The following is an 18,384-nucleotide window of genomic DNA, read 5'->3' as shown; positions in this document are numbered from 1 at the left end:
TTCAGGCTGATATGCAGTGTTAGTTTTTTGCCACACAAAACTGTGCATGTAGGCCAAAAAGCTTACTCTACAAATCAGGGGATTTCTGAAGGTAATTGCATTAGATTTTATTTTGGGGTATCAGATGGGGTGAAATGAGATGAAGGCCATACTTCAGATTTTTAGTTGTAAGGAATTTTGAAAACATGATACTGAAGCATTTTGTTGGTCAATCACATAAAATCCTAATAAAATACATTTAGGTTTGTGGTTGTAACTTGACAAAATGTTAAAATGTTCTACAGGCACTGTAAGGGAAAACTGTCTAATAATAGTGAGCTCAGTTTTCTTCAGTGTAAAGGAGACAAAAAAACAGTGTAATTTAGATTGAACAAGCAAAGACATTTTTTATTTACAAACATACACAGGTTAAGCAAGTCACACATGGGTTCTTTACTCACAGAGTACTCCGAGTGCATCATAGAGCAAAATCTTTGGGCTTGCAGACAGAAAGGAGCTTTTTTATTATACTTTAAAAACAATACATTCCATCTTTCTCTGATGAAAATTGCTTTTATGAACACTTGACCTTAAAACACCATTCATCTGTAGAGCAGCACCAAAAAGCAGATCTGTTTTACACATTTAGTGCAGTGACCTCTCAATACTCTGGTAGTGCGTGACAAATTTTAAAGACTTAATTACAGACCAGAAAGTAATAGTTACACAGCTGATGTTGATTTAAAAAAAAGAATGATTAAGAAATTGCACATTTCAAAGCAACACATTCAAGTTAAAGCAAATGTTTGATCCAAATTCTCCTGCCCGTGTCCTCATTTTAGAGAGATTCCTCACAGAGGTCATCAGTGGGCTAAAAACAACACTCTCCTTTCGTCTGTAGGAACCCCGTTGTCTTATTCAAGGACACTTCAGCAGAAGAGATATATTTGCATGCATGGGGTCTCGGCTCACATCCTAACGCTTCTCCCCTTTAAGACCGTGCGTATCACTGCCAGCCCCGACTGCTGGTTAATAGCATTTTTAGCATGCGTTAAAAGCTCCCGCAACAAAGCACTGTAAATGTGCCAGCAATACACTCTAACATAGAGCACAGGAAATCCGACACCGATAAAAGCGTGTCTGGCCTCGGGGAGTCCGCAGCAAGCATTCAAGTGGTAGAAAACAATCTGAATGGAAAGGGGGCTGCATCTTTTCTGCCTGCGTACAAATACTAATGCATTTTCATGCAGATTTCTGATGCTAGAAAAGTGTTATGAGAAGACGAAACAAATCAAAAGGTCCAAATACATTAGGTGTGTTTAGCTTATTGATCTTCTGGGTTAGTTCCCGAGATGGGTAAAAAAATCGTGTGGTATGCCAAAAAGTGCACTTTTATTACAAAGTTTTGCAAAAAGATGAGTCACTCTCGAGGAATAACAGTCCAGCTAAGAACAGCGGCTTTACAAAAGGCTTTTGTTTGAAATTTGAATGTAGTTTACAAGGTAACAAGGCGGATTATGAAAAGGCAGAAAAATATTTAAAATATTGAAAAATGTTCTCTTAATCAAAAAGAGAAAATGTACGAAGTGATGAAGAAAAGCAGATGACGTATACAAACTGGTAAAATGTCCATGTAGTGATGCTAAATGTTAAAAAAGAAAAGAGTCTTCTTGGTGAATTGTAGTGAAATGAGAGGAAAGAAGGGTTTCATCTGTAGTGGTCAGAACTGAGAGTGAAGGAGAAGGATAATTCCTGTGAGGGTTGAAGGTATCAGGAGGAGAACCCAGCTGCTGTCCTCCTGATGGTTCGCCAATGCTAAGAGGTCTGCAGCAGGCGTCTGTAGTGAGGCATGATCTCATGATCTGGCAGGTGCAGGTTGAACTCCAGCGCCACCAAGACGGGAAACTCGAACGCTATAAGCTCTCTGCGGTTCACTCTGAATCGCTCCTCCAGTTTCTGCCGAGAGAATTCACAACACATAAGCTGTGGGTCTCTACAGCTCCTCCATAGCTACCATGGCGTTTGTGGGTGCTTCTCTCATTAATGAACATTAATGCCTTCTAAAGTTCTCCCACAAACCTCTGAGAGCTTCACAGAACACCAGGATTTATACAGAAGAACTTCATTTACTAAATAGGCTATTCTGAAGGTAGTTGGTTGCACTGGATTTCATTTGGGGGTTCGGGGTTGGGGGTTTAGGTAGGGTAAGCCAGAATGTGCCACAAAACATTTTTCACATGTAGGCCAAAAGGTTTACCCTTCTCACCAATTAAGGGGAATTCTGAAGACAGCTGCGTTCAGTGGCCCAGATGTTGCCCCACAACCATTTTCTTCTACTTCACACTTATGCACCAGTTCGTGTTGATCTTTCACATAAAGGTTTTTATGAGATAAAATGCAAAAACATGAAAGTTCAGACCCTGGATATGTATCCTAAGTTCTATTAAAGGCCACTTCAGTTTCAGCCTAACTGAATCAAAAAGTCCTGTTAGTTTAGACTGAAAAACCCAACAATTGTATTGTAAATGTATTATTTCCAAAAGATTTTATGAAAACCAACATGTTTTCTTTAAAACTGCATGACCATGCACTACTTTGTGTCGGTTTATAACAGGGGTGTCAAACTCCAACCCCCCGGGGGTTTTGTCCTGCAGCTTTTAAATGGGTCTCTGGTCCAACACACCTGGATCTTCAGCATGTCACCAAGTTTCCTCAGAGTCCTGCTTATCATATTATTATTATTATTATAGTAGAGACTTATCTAAAATTACAGCAACACCGGCCCTTGAGGATCAGAGCTCGACACCAGTGATCTATAACATAAAACCCAAATACTGAAGTTTGTGGTTTTAATGTAACAAAATGTGAAAAAAAAAAACAAGAAACGCTAAAACCGGATAGTTGGTGTTTCCATTACTTTTCTGTGAGATCTTACATTAAAACCTTTAGATTTATTCAAGCAAATAATCAAGGAGAGTCCATTTTGGTCTACCCACACCTGTATCTGCCCGTGCATGTTTGCTCCTGCTTTAACTTGCCGTGTTTCATAAACAAGCCTGAACCAGGTGTTACAACTGAATGTACTAAAAAAGCCTCTTCAGTGGACTTTACAATTATTATGAGAGAACTGAACCTCTCCCCTATAAAGGGTCATTAGAAGCCACAACTCTTTATTTTCTGGTTGTGTGAACGAGAAGACTTACATCTATAAGAAACTTAACCTCGTGTTTCTTAAGGTCACCGCCAATCTTGGCTGCCAGGAGGACGCAGGCTCCGGCGCAGAGTTTGCGGTTTTGTTTGTTCAGCTTGCCTTGAAGAACAAGTTTTTCGAAGTAGACAAAAGCCATGGCCACAGTCGGCTCCTCGTACCTGCATTCATCCTGGGCCAGTTTTCTCATGTCCCTTTTCAAGCTGTGCAAAAGTTAAAGGTTGACAAAGAGAAGGAGATAAACAAAAAGGCAAAATTGACCAAAATTAACTCTCATACATTTCTGTAAATTTAACTTCAAATGTAAAAGGAAGAGAACTTCAGTTCTTGACTTTTTTGTTGGTTTACCTCCGTATCTTGCTGAGAGTGAGCCTGATGTGGGGGAATTTCTCCTTGAAGGTCTCGTTCATGTCCTTCTTGAGGTCAAAGGGCTTGACGTATTCGATAACTGTGGTCTGGAAGGCAAAAAGAACAGAGTTTGTGGGTAACACAACAAGATCCTCACGTGTGAGTGTTGGATTTCAAGGTCTGACGAAGAATCTATTTGGACGCTGGTGTCACCCGGCACACATAAAGGCACAGTCTTCAGTATTGGAGTTTTATCTTATAGCTAAACACAAATAAGTACATAATTGTGAAGTTCTAGACAAATATGCTTTTTAAACATTTTTTACAAATATAAATTTTTGTGTTGCTGTAAGTTGTGTGAGAATCTTGTACATAAACTAGTTTTCTATATTTTACAGCACAATTTTAATTTCTTTCAAACAATTTACTTTACACACAATTCTTTTGCTGTTTTTGTTTTTTTTAATTCGCACATCTATTAAGAACCGCTTGTTTGCTTTTCAGCTGCCTCCCAAGTAGCTCTTGAAATGCAGAGAATGTACCTGTTCTATTCCTGTAGTAAACACAATAGATATTGTTGTCAAATGCTTGCTTTTGCTATCCAAGTAAGAGAGAGCGACCTTGACTAACATTTTAATTTTGTCAGTCCTTGTGCATTCTGCAACTCAGTGACGCAATAACAGAAAGCAGGAAATAATGAGAAGGGAGTTCTGCACTGGCTTTTCCTCGAGCGCAATAAAACATCCGCTCTTTTCTGGGGGAAAAAACGGAGCTGATCCATTTTTTTAAAGATACTGTTTTATTGACTGAGTCCCATTAAGGTGGGGAGACTGAAACACTGACCTTGCTGATTACAAATATTCTAAAAGCATTCTGAAAAAGATGATAAACTCTAAATCGTTTTCTAGGAATAAACTGTGGACAAATCTTTCCGGTAATATTGTTCTCTGTTATTGTGGAAAGGCTGAGCACAAAGGGTCAAAAAGTAGACACGGTGAAATACGATGGTGCATTCTGAGTCTACGTGTCAAAGCGGAGATGAGCCTCTTCATATTTGTTTTGAAAGAAAACAACCTTCCCGACCAGCTATTCAGCGGGCTGAGATTGCTGCAGCTGCTGCTTGTAGTGCCGTGCTAGACACTGCATTTTCTCACCATGTAAGAGGGAAAGATGAGCACTCTCTTGTGTTTTCCACAGGGCCACTGCGGGTCATCCAGCAAGTTGGGGTCATACTCGCGAAAGTCTCCAAACTCGTTCCCTGCAGCGATCACCAACAAACACAACATGAGCTTAAAGCTGGAGTTTGCCTGGGAACCGCTTCTAGGCTCACCCACCTGTGTCCAAGCTGCTCTGGTTGCTGTTGGCCCTGCCCAGACTGAGGCTGCGGTGGCTCGCGTTTCGAGACTGAGAGAAGGATGACGTGGAATCGATGGTGTTCCTTCGACCGCCCAGAACGTTAGTGGGATACAGGAACTGGGTGTAGGAAACAGTCTGCAAACAAAAGAGTCTTGATCTGAGCACTAAAAACCCAAAAGGCTGGAATGCAAAACCTGCTACTATACCACAGAAATTTATTTTCAATGTTGTAGAAAGCAATTTAAAACATAGAAATCATAAAAATTGATCAGCACATCAGATCGAGCTTCTGTTTCGATACTTTCAGCACCCAATTCAGTCTAGTTTTGTGGGCATCTGTTCAATATAGAGCAAAACTAAGCAATTTGATGCTATGTACATTTCTATGCATGTTTATAGAAAATATCAAAAAAGATCAACAGGTTTATTTACAGTTTGTCCAGCAAAACAAATCCTGAAATGCATACATGCCATTTACATCTGTACAACAGTATGCATGGGTAACTAGTTTGTTTATTTAAAATATCTACAGGTCCTTCTCAAAATATTAGCATATTGTGATAAAGTTCATTATTTTCCATAATGTCATGATGAAAATTTAACATTCATATATTTTAGATTCATTGCACACTAACTGAAATATATCAGGTCTTTTATTGTCTTAATATGGATGATTTTGGCATACAGCTCATGAAAACCCACAATTCCTATCTCACAAAATTAGCATATCATTAAAAGGGTCTCTAAACGAGCTATGAACCTAATCATCTGAATCAACGAGTTAACTCTAAACACCTGCAAAAGATTCCTGAGGCCTTTAAAACTCCCAGCCTGGTTCATCACTCAAAACCCCAATCATGGGTAAGACTGCCGACCTGACTGCTGTCCAGAAGGCCACTATTGACACCCTCAAGCAAGAGGGTAAGACACAGAAAGAAATTTCTGAACGAATAGGCTGTTCCCAGAGTGCTGTATCAAGGCACCTCAGTGGGAAGTCTGTGGGAAGGAAAAAGTGTGGCAGAAAACGCTGCACAACGAGAAGAGGTGACCAGACCCTGAGGAAGATTGTGGAGAAGGGCCGATTCCAGACCTTGGGGGACCTGCGGAAGCAGTGGACTGAGTCTGGAGTAGAAACATCCAGAGCCACCGTGCACAGGCGTGTGCAGGAAATGGGCTACAGGTGCCGCATTCCCCAGGTCAAGCCACTTTTGAACCAGAAACGGCAGCAGAAGCGCCTGACCTGGGCTACAGAGAAGCAGCACTGGACTGTTGCTCAGTGGTCCAAAGTACTTTTTTCGGATGAAAGCAAATTCTGCATATCATTCGGAAATCAAGGTGCCAGAGTCTGGAGGAAGACTGGGGAGAAGGAAATGCCAAAATGCCAGAAGTCCAGTGTCAAGTACCCACAGTCAGTGATGGTCTGGGGTGCCGTGTCAGCTGCTGGTGTTGGTCCACTGTGTTTTATCAAGGGCAGGGTCAATGCAGCTAGCTATCAGGAGATTTTGGAGCACTTCATGCTTCCATCTGCTGAAAAGCTTTATGGAGATGAAGATTTCATTTTTCAGCACGACCTGGTACCTGCTCACAGTGCCAAAACCACTGGTAAATGGTTTACTGACCATGGTATCACTGTGCTCAATTGTCCTGCCAACTCTCCTGACCTGAACCCCATAGAGAATCTGTGAGATATTGTGAAGAGAACGTTGAGAGACTCAAGACCCAACACTCTGGATGAGCTAAAGGCCGCTATCGAAGCATCCTGGGCCTCCATAAGACCTCAGCAGTGCCACAGGCTGATTGCCTCCATGCCACGCCGCATTGAAGCAGTCATTTCTGCAAAAGGATTCCCGACCAAGTATTGAGTGCATAACTGTACATGATTATTTGAAGGTTGACGTTTTTTGTATTAAAAACACTTTTCTTTTATTGGTCGGATGAAATATGCTAATTTTGTGAGATAGGAATTTTGGGTTTTCATGAGCTGTATGCCACAATCATCCGTATTAAGACAATAAAAGAACTGAAATATTTCAGTTAGTGTGCAATGAATCTAAAATATATGAATGTTAAATTTTCATCATGACATTATGGAAAATAATGAACTTTATCACAATATGCTAATATTTTGAGAAGCACCTGTATATACAGCATTGCTCAAATGTATCCATAAAAGTTTTACTTTTTCACATTTTGTCAAATTATAACCACAATTTTTAATACATTTTATATTATTAAGTTCTTGTGATAGACCAAGGAGACGGATACATGATTTTTCTTTTTGGGGTATGTCCCTACCAGCTTTGCCCATCCAGAGAATGATATTTTCTGCCCATTTGTCTTCGTAAAATAGCTCAAGATTGGATGAAGATAGTCTTAACTGAAATTTTTTAGGCCTTGCTGTAAATTTTCAGTTGGATCTGAAAGTTGCATGACACCAGCCCCTCTAAGGCTGGACTCGAAGCCCCTGATCTAAGCCTCCTCTGTGGCTCTGGCTGTAGGGTCACATTTCTTCTGAAAGGTGAACCTCTGTGTCAAACTACAAACGGTCCCGACCAATAAGTTTTTCTTTCAACAATGGCTTTCTTCTCATCACCCTCCCAATGAAAGTCAGATTTGTCAATGGCTAATAGTTGTACTGTGAAGTGGGATTTATAAGGCAGTGTCAAAGTAATGAGAGCAGAATATAGATGCAAGCTGCACTGAAATGTTTCAATTTGTAAATGTTCTTTAAAGCCATGTATCATTTTACTTCCACTAATGGACTACTTTGTGTTGGTCTATCACACAGGATCCCACTAAAATCACTTAGTTTTGTGGCTGTAACATGACAAAATGTAAAAAAATAATAATAATAATAAGGTGTATGAATACTTTTGCAAGTGTACATACTTCAGAATGGTATTCTCTGATCATGTCAAGAAGACAAGTTTATTCTTTGCAGATCTTCGTTGGTTTCTCACCTTTCCATCTGCTCCTAACTCCACTCCCTCCAGTCCAATCACCATCTCCTTGGCACTTACACCTCCTGATGGGTGACGCTGACGCCCTTCCGCCTTTACGTCCCTAGTGAGCACAAGACTTTTAGAACCGTCACCAAACAAATTATGCTGCAGGTTTGTTTGACCCCCACTGCTTTTTCTTCCATCTTCCTTTAGCCCTGCTCCATTCTCCTTTTCCTTACACGCTCACATTCTGCTTTGCACATGTAGTCTCTGTATCGATCTGTGCTCAGCTGCTGGCCTAATTTCTGTTAACAGCTCCTGTTTTCAGAAGCTTCAAAGGGTGCTCCGAAATAAATTGTGCCCTCGGGAGGCAGGATGGAGGAGAAAATCGAGCCAAAGTCTGTCAGCTGCTGCCTCACCCAAGCCTGAAATGCCATGCTGATGTGGGACAGTGTCTTAAACAGATGGCTGGAGAGTCAAATGTGTGTCAGTGGGGCGACGTGTGGGCAGATCGGGACTATACTTATGCTGTACAGGCTAAATATTACTGTAAAAAGATTGTGTACTAGACAATACTTATTCTGATGCTTGTAAATACTTGTTTGACAGCCAGACATTATAGTTTTTCGCTTGACTTAATGTAATTACCTGAATTTAGAAAAGCAAATATAGTTGTTTTTTTTCATGTAATGTCATTTTTTTACTTCTTAGTAATTGCTTGATTACACACTAATAACTAGGCAATGAAACAGTCTTACTTTTACAATCCAAAACAAGAACACTAGATAAGAGGTAATGAGTTAGTTTGAGGGTAACTATGGAAATATATAACCGCTTACAAGCAAAATAGACACAGGTCGGCCAGCATCGAGACATATGGAGGTTTTTCAAATGCTACATTTTTTTTTTTTTATTGTGCTCCCCCACCAGTTGCTGGGTACTCACAGTCAGCTGGCTGAAAGAAGCCTAATGTACTTTTCCTGTGGAATAGTTGCCGTCACAAAAAGCAGGTGGGAACTGAGGGAGCGCTATCCATCATAAAAATTAAGACTACTTATTTAAGAGCATTCCTCCTTTCAGCAAATTAACTAAATTTAATTACACTTTCTGTTTTTAAGTCTGTATGAGCGAGAGGGGATTATAGGAAGGTGTATTTTGGGTAGGCATGGATGGGTTTCTGGAATCAAGGTATATGAAGATTTTTAAAAAAAATTACCAACTATCAAGAGTCAAATCAAGAGTTTTTTTTGGTTGTAAGAAGCTTAGAGTAACAGTGTCCCCCTCACCTGCTGCTGTGCACAACCGGTCAGTTGGTTGAAATGAAGGCTACTACAATTTTTCCTCAAAAAAAAAAAAATTTTAATAGATATAGCCATTTTAAAATATTTCTGATCACAAAAACATGGACTGTATGGGTTTAAAAACCAAAGGATCATGCTTGTTAAACGTAACATTGTTTTAAAATTTGCCCTGCGATGGACTGGTGATCTGTCCAGGGTGTACCCTGCCTCTCGCCCATAGACTGCTGGAGATAGGCACCAGCTCCCCCGCAACCCACTATGGAATAAGCGGTAGAAAATGACTGACTGACTTACTGTTTTAAAATTACAGTTGGGAAGCTTCAAGCTGCATGTATGCAATGCAAGTGGACTGCAGGCTCGCAGCTTTATTGAACCAGCTTTATTATTTTTTTGTCGGATGCCTGCCTTATTTCCAGCCAATCAGAAACAAACTTCTTGATTGGATGAAAATAATTTGAAAGCTAAATTTGCCAAGGGTGAGAATAATTTTGGGCTTAAGTCTCTATTAGTCTCTAAAGATCAAATCATTGTGAATAAATCATCATCGCAGTATCAGTGTGCGTATAATTCACATCGCTAAAGACTGTTTTTGAATGCCTTAATTGTTGACTAATACATTCCCAGAGTCATGAGTTGGCGCGTTGCATGCAGATGTAATATTCAGCCCATTGGACGGAGTCTCGCAGCAGAAGATTGCCACCAGATGCAGAGTTAAGGATGCTGAGGGTCATGAAGATGGCTGGAAACAGAATTTTCACCAGATAAGACTTTAAACTATGCCACTCGAGGTGTTCTGGAAAGAGCATCTTTACAGACAATGAACGTTTTTCATCTTAAAAATGGAAAATGTATTTTTATTTTTGTACAGTTTTGGCTTAATTACCGCTCTGAGTGGGTTGCTCTTTCAGTAAATGGACTGTTTTAGAGTCTCCACACTCCAGCTGACAATCATTTAAATACTATATTAACAATTATTTTTAGAACTTATTAATCATAATTAATAGATTTATTGTTTCAGCCCCAATACATTTATTGCAATATTTAATAATATCGACAATGCATGACTTTCTAATATTTTTGCTGTCCTATGTGAAATGTCGACACATTGCAGGAAAGGAGATCCCAATGCAGCAATGCATCTTTAACCTAACAATAAAATGGAAATGGGTGGAGGGGAATAGAAGAGAGGAAAAGGAAAAGGCAGAAAATAACGGTTCAGCTTTGTTATGCTGAGCATGAAACAGGAAATAAAAAAAGGAAGTAAATGTTATTTAGTAACATGCATGAATCCAAAGCTTTATTTAATCTGTATGTTAATATGTTTCAGTCCAAGTGCTTATCCTGCAAAGCGTTTCTAAGTTGTAAAAAAAGTGAAAACACAACATAGACAATAAAAATCTCCGGCTCTGTAGGACATTTCAATAAACACCTAACAGCTTATATAAACTCTTTATGACATAACTGCCAAGTAATAATATCCCCCGACATTATTGTCCAGTTGCACCCATTACAGCACATTTGAGCCTTTGTAACTCTATCAATCCCTGTAAGATCATTTATTCTCGACATCTGAACAAGTTTAATGCTTCCACATAGGATTCAATTTCCACCACAGCCCACTGCCAACAATATAACCCAATGACCACTTTGTTTAAAATCAGAGAACGTTCAAAGCAGAAGCATGGTGGTACAACAAAGGCATGAAAACATGACGCAGATGACCTGGGCTAATTCTTCTGTTCTTAGTTAAACATTAATGTTTGATCGCCCTCAGCTCAACTTGAAACTGGAAGATGTTGATTCCCTCATTATTTTCCTATATACACAGAAAAACAGTTGATTTAAGGTGCTCAGGTCAGTTTCATACGTTGTTCTGCCACCATTTTACCAAACAAACGGTTACAAGCAATCTATCTCAGCTAAGCAGCGGCTAGTATGAGATTCTGCCAGTAAGGGGTTGCTGCCAAGTCAATAATGGTGCAATCGGTTGGCCTCCCTTAGATAGAAAACCTTTTACTAAATTAGCCGTCAAGTTTGACTGCATTGCATTATAACTGGAAATGAACTAGAATGCAAGTTTACAGTTTTTGTGATTTGACACAACATAAACAAACTGAACTGAATTTAAAGTCTTACGATATAATAACCTCTAGTAAACCACCATATTTCATGGCATTCACAAAAACATTTAAAACAAAAAGTATAACATGATCTAAAAGCTAGTATTTTAAACAGAAAAGCAACACCTAATCCAACTGCTACCCAAGTATCATAGTAAAGTAGTTACACCTGTTTTAATTTTATCTATAATTTTAATTAACTGCTCATGTACACTGTGGATTTGGTATTGGCTTGTTACTGTAATAGAGGGAAAAGTGTAGCAGCCCTTTTCAGCCAGTTGATAAGCAGTGTGCAGCAACATGTAGGGGAGTGGCAGTGCAGTGTTACCCTCTACATACAGCCAGAGACAACTCGGGTTCTTCCACAAGTCACAAGTCACATTTTTCCATTTTGAGGCAATTTAATGACAGATGAAACTATTGTTGGCTTTGAAACGTTTAAACACAAACGGTTATTATAAAATAAGACAACAAATGATTGTTAAATATTAAACAGCATCCTCCAATATTATTGTCAATTATATTTAAAGATGTTAAGAGTTTCTTTTATTGTCACTGTACACAAAAGTATGCATCACAATTATGAGGGCTACTATGTGTAAGATGCTTTAAATACACAGCTAAACATATACAGGGGTTGGACAATGAAACTGAAACACCAACACCAGTCATTTTAGTGTGAGAGGTTTCATGGCTAAATTGGACCAGCCTGGTAGCCAGTCTTCATTGATTGCACATTGCACCAGTAAGAGCAGAGTGTGAAGGTTCAATTAGCAGCGTAAGAGCAAAGTTTTGCTCAAAATATTGAAATGCACACAACATTATGGGTGACATACCAGAGTTCAAAAGAGGACAAATTGTTGGTGCACGTCTTGCTGGCGCATCTGTGACCAGACAGCAAGTCTTTGTGATATATCAAGAGCCACGGTATCCATGATAATGTCAGCATACCATCAAGAAGGACGAACCACATCCAACAGGATTAACTGTGGACGCAAGAGGAAGCTGTCTGAAAGGGATGTTTGGTTGCTAACCCGGATTGTATCCAAAAAACATAAAACCACGGCTGCCCAAATCATGGCAGAATTAAACGTGCACCTCAACTCTCCTGTTTCCACCAGAACTGTCCGTCAGGAGCTCCACAGGGTCAATATACACGGCCGGGCTGCTATAGCCAAACCTTTGGTCACTCATGCCAATGCCAAACGTCGGTTTCAATGGTGCAAGGAGCGCAAATCTTGGTCTTTGGACAATGTGAAACATGTATTGTTCTCTGATGAGTCCACCTTTACTGTTTTCCCCACATCCGGGAGAATTACGGTGTGGAGAAGCCCCAAAGAAGTGTACCACCCAGACTGTTGTATGCCCAGAGTGAAGCATGGGGGTGGATCAGTGATGGTATGGGCAGCCATATCATGGCATTCCCTTGGCCCAATACTTGTGCTAGATGGGCGCGTCACTGCCAAGGACTACCGAACCATTCTTGAGGACCATATGCATCCAATGGTTCAAACATTGTATCCTGAAGGCGGTGCCGTGTATCAGGATGACAATGTACCAATACACACAGCAAGACTGGTGAAAGATTGGTTTGATGAACATGAAAGTGAAGTTGAACATCTCCAATGGCCTGCACAGTCACCAGATCTGAATATTATTGAGCCACTTTGGGGTGTTTTGGAGGAGCGAGTCAGGAAACGTTTTCCTCCACCAGTATCACGTAGTGACCTGGCCACTATCCTGTAAGAAGAATGGCTTAAAATCCCTCTGACCACTGTGCAGGACTTGTATATGTCATTCCCAAGATGAATTGATGCTGTATTGGCCGCAAAAGGAGGCCCTACACCATACTAATAAATTATTGTGGTCTAAAACCAGGTGTTTCAGTTTCATTGTCCAACCCCAGTACTGTGCAATGCAATGGTTAAATAACATGATTAAAAATGCTGCTAAAAAAATTAACAGCATTACTAATGAAACAATTGTAATGCAACTAATTAAAAAATAGAAGCACAGTCAACTTAAATTAACAGCCCAATCAGCCAAAAATAATGGCGCGATTAATTAAAAATAGGGCATGTGTTCGAAAGAATGGAAACAAATTACCGTTTCTGGTGACAAGAGAAGACTGCAAATTTTTGGGACCTCCATTACCATCCTCTTCACTTATTGTTTTCATTATTCCTCTGTGGGAAGAGACTGGTTTAGGCAAAAATTTTCCTGACTTATGAAGATGACCACACATCTGCCTGACTTCAGAGGCATGTTGTCTTGTCTCTCCTATTTTGAAGAGTAGCTCAGAGAAATTGACCTTTCAAATTGATAACTAATTTGGAAAAAAATTTTATATTAATTCATTAGCTGTTTTTAGAGATCAACTTATAAAACAGAATAAATTAATTTTAAAAAAATGCATTGATTGCCATTACTTCACAGGAATTGTAAAGGTAATAATTTTTTGACGCCAAGGATTTTGTTCAAAGCCTGTGGTACAAAGCATGGTACTTTTTTCCAACACTGTATAAAATGTACTTAAAAAAGTTTGGATTTTTGTAAAAAATTGCAGTGTGACATTATGCTGCAAATATGAAGTGGTTTAAGGTTTTTTGCACATCCTTAATAGCAAAATTGTTTTTTGACTAATTTCAGGGAGCAAGATTTTTTAAACCCCTAAATCTGGTGCACAAATGCAATTTTGAACAAAAAAGTGAAATTTAAAATAAGAACGTAACTACAAAAGGTGAGAAGGACATGCTGATCTTCAGTTCGATCCGTTTTACTCTTGAAGCTAATTTTCACAGCAACATGAAGCTTATTCAGAAAAGAAAGTGCAGGGTTAAAATTGAATCAGCAGTTTTAGCCGAGTTGTCTAACATAATCGTGTTCAGCACTTCACAAAACAACTAGCAAAAGCCTAACTGAAAACTGCCAATAAGCAGCCAAATGTGCACACTAACAGAGCATTGGGGCTTATTAACCTTTGACCCTGCACTGATTGGTTGGCTTAGGACATTCCACAAATACTCTGAGCCTGTTGTGCTCTGCACTAAACCTCAACATGGAGCTTTTCTTTCTGTGCATTGTATTCTCGGATGTTTACCTGCCCTGTTTCCTTTTCACTTCCTTCAAAAACACGTGTTACCAGGAGGGGTCAGAACTAGTCCTGTAATAAAGCTCATCTCAGTGAAAACCAAATGAAACCCCTTTCATTGAGTTTAAAAAACAGAAATGTCTACAGCATATATGTAAGCCAGAGGTTAGCTCTTGTATATTGCTGAGAGCTGCAAGACTGGTAGAAAATAAACCGAAAATGCACGGCTGAGAATAAGACCAACAAATAATGCAGTATCATTATTTCAGGGTTAAAAAGACTAGATCTAAGAGGAGCAATTACCCCAGGAATGGTAAACAGGATAGACAGCAAAGCCAGTTATGGATGAAAATAATGTGGGTGAAAAAATGGATGTGTGCCCACAAGCCACCAGAGCCATTATGACAAAAAGCAACAGAAGCGACAAGCAGAAAAGCTATCTAGTTTACTTATACTTACACATGTATTCACACAATTAAGCCCTTAAAGCCGTTTTAAGCCCACTGTTTATTTATTACACCATCAAGGTGAAAATGCATCGGCCAAAATCAAGCTTTGAAGGGAGTGTGTGTCGACAGAGCAGAAGGATGGAAAAAAAACAAAAAGGGAAAGAGGGAGCACAGGGTGGGCGGAGTCATAAGAAGTACGGCATGCCGTCTGATACATACCCTGCTTGGCTACAATCTTGATAGGGCAGGACAGAAAACACACTATAGAAGGATCTTCTGCCACTGATAAGGACTATCCTATGAAAAAGACAATGGTGAACAAGCTAATGAGGATCTATCTGGTGAAGATCCACAGGTTTAAGTTGGAGAGAGATGGCAGGTAAAACTTCAGTCGAGAGAAGATTGGAAGACCTGAGTGGGAAACTTTGGTATGCGTTGTTCTGTCAGAGTGTTTTCCACAGGTCTATGCAAATGCCTTGCACCACTACTGGTTCTTAATATGTTACTTCTAAGGAGAAGTAATACTGAATATTCTGTTATTTATTAATTATAGATAAATCTTCAGAAACAAAGAACCAGGTGGAGATAGTGGTTTGATGAAAACTGGCTGCTTTTTACTTTCCATATTCAGAGGAAAATTGCTATTAGGCTGCTTAAGACACTATCCAAGAATAAAAGCTTCATAAAATGAAAAAGTTAGCTACTGCTGTGTGTACAGTGTATCACAAAAGTGAGTACATCCCTCACATTCCTGCAGATATTTAAGTATGTTTTCATGGGACAACACTCACAAAGTGACACTTTGACACAATGAAAAGCAGTCTGTGTGCAGCTTATATAACAGTATAAATTTATTCTTCTCTCAAAATAACTCAAGATACAGCCACTAATGTCTGAACCACCGGCAACAAAAGTGAGTACACCCCTAAGAAACCACGTCCAAATTGAGCACTCGTCATTTTCCCTCCAAAATGTCATGTGACTTGTTAGTGTTACTAGGTCTCAGGTGTGAATAGGGAGCAAGTGTGTTTAATTTTGTAGTACAGCTCTCGCACTCTCTCATACTGGTCACTGAAAGTTCAAACATGGCACCTCATGGCAAATAACTCTCTGAGGATCTTAAAAGACGAATTGTTGCGCTACGTGAAGATGGCCAAGGCTACAACAGGATTGCCAACACCCTAAAACTGAGCTGCACCACAGTGGCCAAGATCATCCGGCACTTTAAAAGAGCAGGGTCCACTCAGAACAGACCTCGCGTTGGTCGTCCAAAGAAGCTGAGTGCACGTGCTCAGCGTCACATCCAAATGCTGACTTTGAAATATAGGCGCAGGAGTGCTGTCAGCATTGCTGCAGATATTGAAGAGGTCGGGGGTCAGCCTGTCAGTGCTCAGACCATACGCCGTACATTACATGAAATTGGTCTACATGGCCGTCATCCCAGAAGAAAGCCTCTTCTGAAGTCTGTCCACAAGAAAGCCCACAAACAGTTTGCTGAAGACTTGTCAACAAAGGACATGGATTACTGGAAACATGTCCTATGGTCTGATGAGACCAAGATTAATTTGTTTGGTTCAGATGGTCTCAAGCATGTGTGGCGGGAATCATGTGAGGAGTACAAAGATAGCTGTGTGATGCTTACAGTCAAGCATGCTGGTGGGAATGCCATGGTCTGGGGCTGCATGAGTGCAGCAGGTATTGGGGAGTTACATTTCATTGAGGGACGCATGAACTCCAATATGTACTGTGAAATACTAAAGCAGAGCATGACTGGGTTGCATAGCAGTGTTCCAGCATGATAATGACCCCAAACACACCTCTAAGACGACCACTGCTTTATTGAAGAGGCTGAGGGTAAAGGTGATGGACTGGCCAAGCATGTCTCCAGACCTAAACCCAATAGATCATCTTTGGGGAATCCTCAAGCGTAAGATGGAGCAGCGCAAAGTCTCGAATACCCGCCAGCTCCATGATGTCATTGAGGAGTGGAAAAGCATTCCAGTTGCAACCTGTGAAGCTCTGGTAAACTCCATGCCCAGGAGAGTTAAGGCAATTCTGGTAAATAATGGTAACCACACAAAATATTGACACTTCAGGAACTTTCACTAAGGGGTGTACTCACTTTTGTTGCCGGTGGTTCAGACATTAATGGCTGTATCTTGAGTTATTTTGAGGGAAGAATATATTTACACAGTATTTAAGCTGCACATAGACTACTTTTCATTGTGTCAAAGTGTCATTTTGTCATTGTTGTCCCATTAAAACATATACTTAAATATCTGCAGGAATGTGAGGGGTGTACTCACTTTTGTGATACACTGTATATGTAAAGGAAAATGCCTGTACATGAAAATGATAGCAGAGATTAAAATACATGAAATATGCTATTTTGGAATAAATCTGGCTTTTTGGCTAAATCAGGCAATCATTTCTATCCTAAAACAGGGCCTATATCGGCATTCTGAAAACCCATCCAAAAAATATTTAAAAAAGGATCTGAGTATGTTTAAGTGATTGGGGCATTACTAAAAAACCTATACTGAGTGTCCCTGACTAAATTATTCTTCCAGTACTTGTTGCTGGTGTTTTGTCTGCAGTGATGGCCCAGTTAACCCCAATTAAGAATTAGCTCTAAGTGTACTTCATAAATAATATTTTTTCAAAGCTGTCTGTCCTCAGTGGACAATCAGGGTTCATCCCCTTAAGCTTAGAAGTATTTTTGAAAAATTTATACAATGCCATAACAAAGTATTTGACCCCTTCTTCTGTTTTTGCGCTGTTTGTCACACTTAAATATTTCAGATAATCAAATAAATCAGACAAAGATAACACAGAGTAAATACAAAGACAATTTCAAATAACTGATATTAACTATTTTTTTGGTTCAATTTCAGTATTTGCACGCAGAATCAAGAAATTACAACATGAAGAAATCTAAAAGACCTAGAAAAGCAACATATAATGCCTAGAATGAAAAACGACAAACAGTCATTGCCATCTATCAGTCTGGAAAGGGTTATCAAACCCATTTCTAAGGCTTTGCTAGGACTCTAAATAGGGAAGGATGAAACAGTAGTGAACCTTCCCAGGCGTGGGTGGCGTACCAAATTACTCCATGAGAGCTTTGACAAATCATCCAGTCACAAAAGAACCCAGAACATCTAAAGCACTGCAGGCCCCACTTGCCTCAGTTAAGGTGTTCATGATTTAACAACAAGAAAGAGACTGAGGAAAAATAGCATCCATGAGAAAATTCAAAGTGGAAAAACCTTTTTGAACAAAACTAACAAAAAAAGTATAATTTCCATTAATACGTCTTGAAGATCACTAGCACTTTTGGAAATATATTTTATAGACTGATGAGGCTAAAGAGGAACGTTTTGGAAGGTGTATGTCCCATAACTTCTATTGGAAAAACAAAAACAAACAACAAAATGAAGGCTTTGGAATGGCTTAGTCAAAGTTTGGGCCTAAATATGATTGCTGTGGCATGACAGGTTGAAGAGTAGGCCAAAACTCCTCCACAGCGATGTAAAAGACTCAGCTATCACAATCGCTCGATGATGGTCGTTGTCGCTAGGGTGGCACAA

At 39.7% G+C, this 18,384-nt stretch overlaps 1 protein-coding gene across 2 annotated transcripts in view; it reads right to left on the bottom strand.

Annotated features, from left to right (window-relative positions):
- Window positions 1-360: 360 nt before the first annotated feature.
- Window positions 361-18,384, bottom strand: part of cables1 (Cdk5 and Abl enzyme substrate 1) — a 36,379-nt gene continuing 18,355 nt past the window's right edge. The window contains exons 4-10 of one of the 2 annotated variants that reach the window (XM_047369096.1): window positions 15,014-15,091; window positions 7,852-7,954; window positions 4,870-5,026; window positions 4,690-4,793; window positions 3,536-3,642; window positions 3,183-3,390; window positions 361-1,935 (exon numbers count right to left, since the gene is read on the bottom strand). In XM_047369096.1, the coding sequence (XP_047225052.1) occupies window positions 1,795-1,935; window positions 3,183-3,390; window positions 3,536-3,642; window positions 4,690-4,793; window positions 4,870-5,026; window positions 7,852-7,954; window positions 15,014-15,091 (898 nt within the window). In that variant the 3' untranslated portion in view covers window positions 361-1,794. The remainder of the gene's footprint in view (window positions 1,936-3,182; window positions 3,391-3,535; window positions 3,643-4,689; window positions 4,794-4,869; window positions 5,027-7,851; window positions 7,955-15,013; window positions 15,092-18,384) is intronic. The other variant, XM_047369097.1, reaches the window with a different exon arrangement.

This window comes from Girardinichthys multiradiatus, chromosome 6, assembly GCF_021462225.1.
Source record: "Girardinichthys multiradiatus isolate DD_20200921_A chromosome 6, DD_fGirMul_XY1, whole genome shotgun sequence".
NCBI classification, from domain to species: Eukaryota; Metazoa; Chordata; class Actinopteri; order Cyprinodontiformes; family Goodeidae; genus Girardinichthys; species Girardinichthys multiradiatus.
Note: the sequence above shows the minus strand (reverse complement) of the source record. Positions and strands in the feature narration are given on the sequence as shown.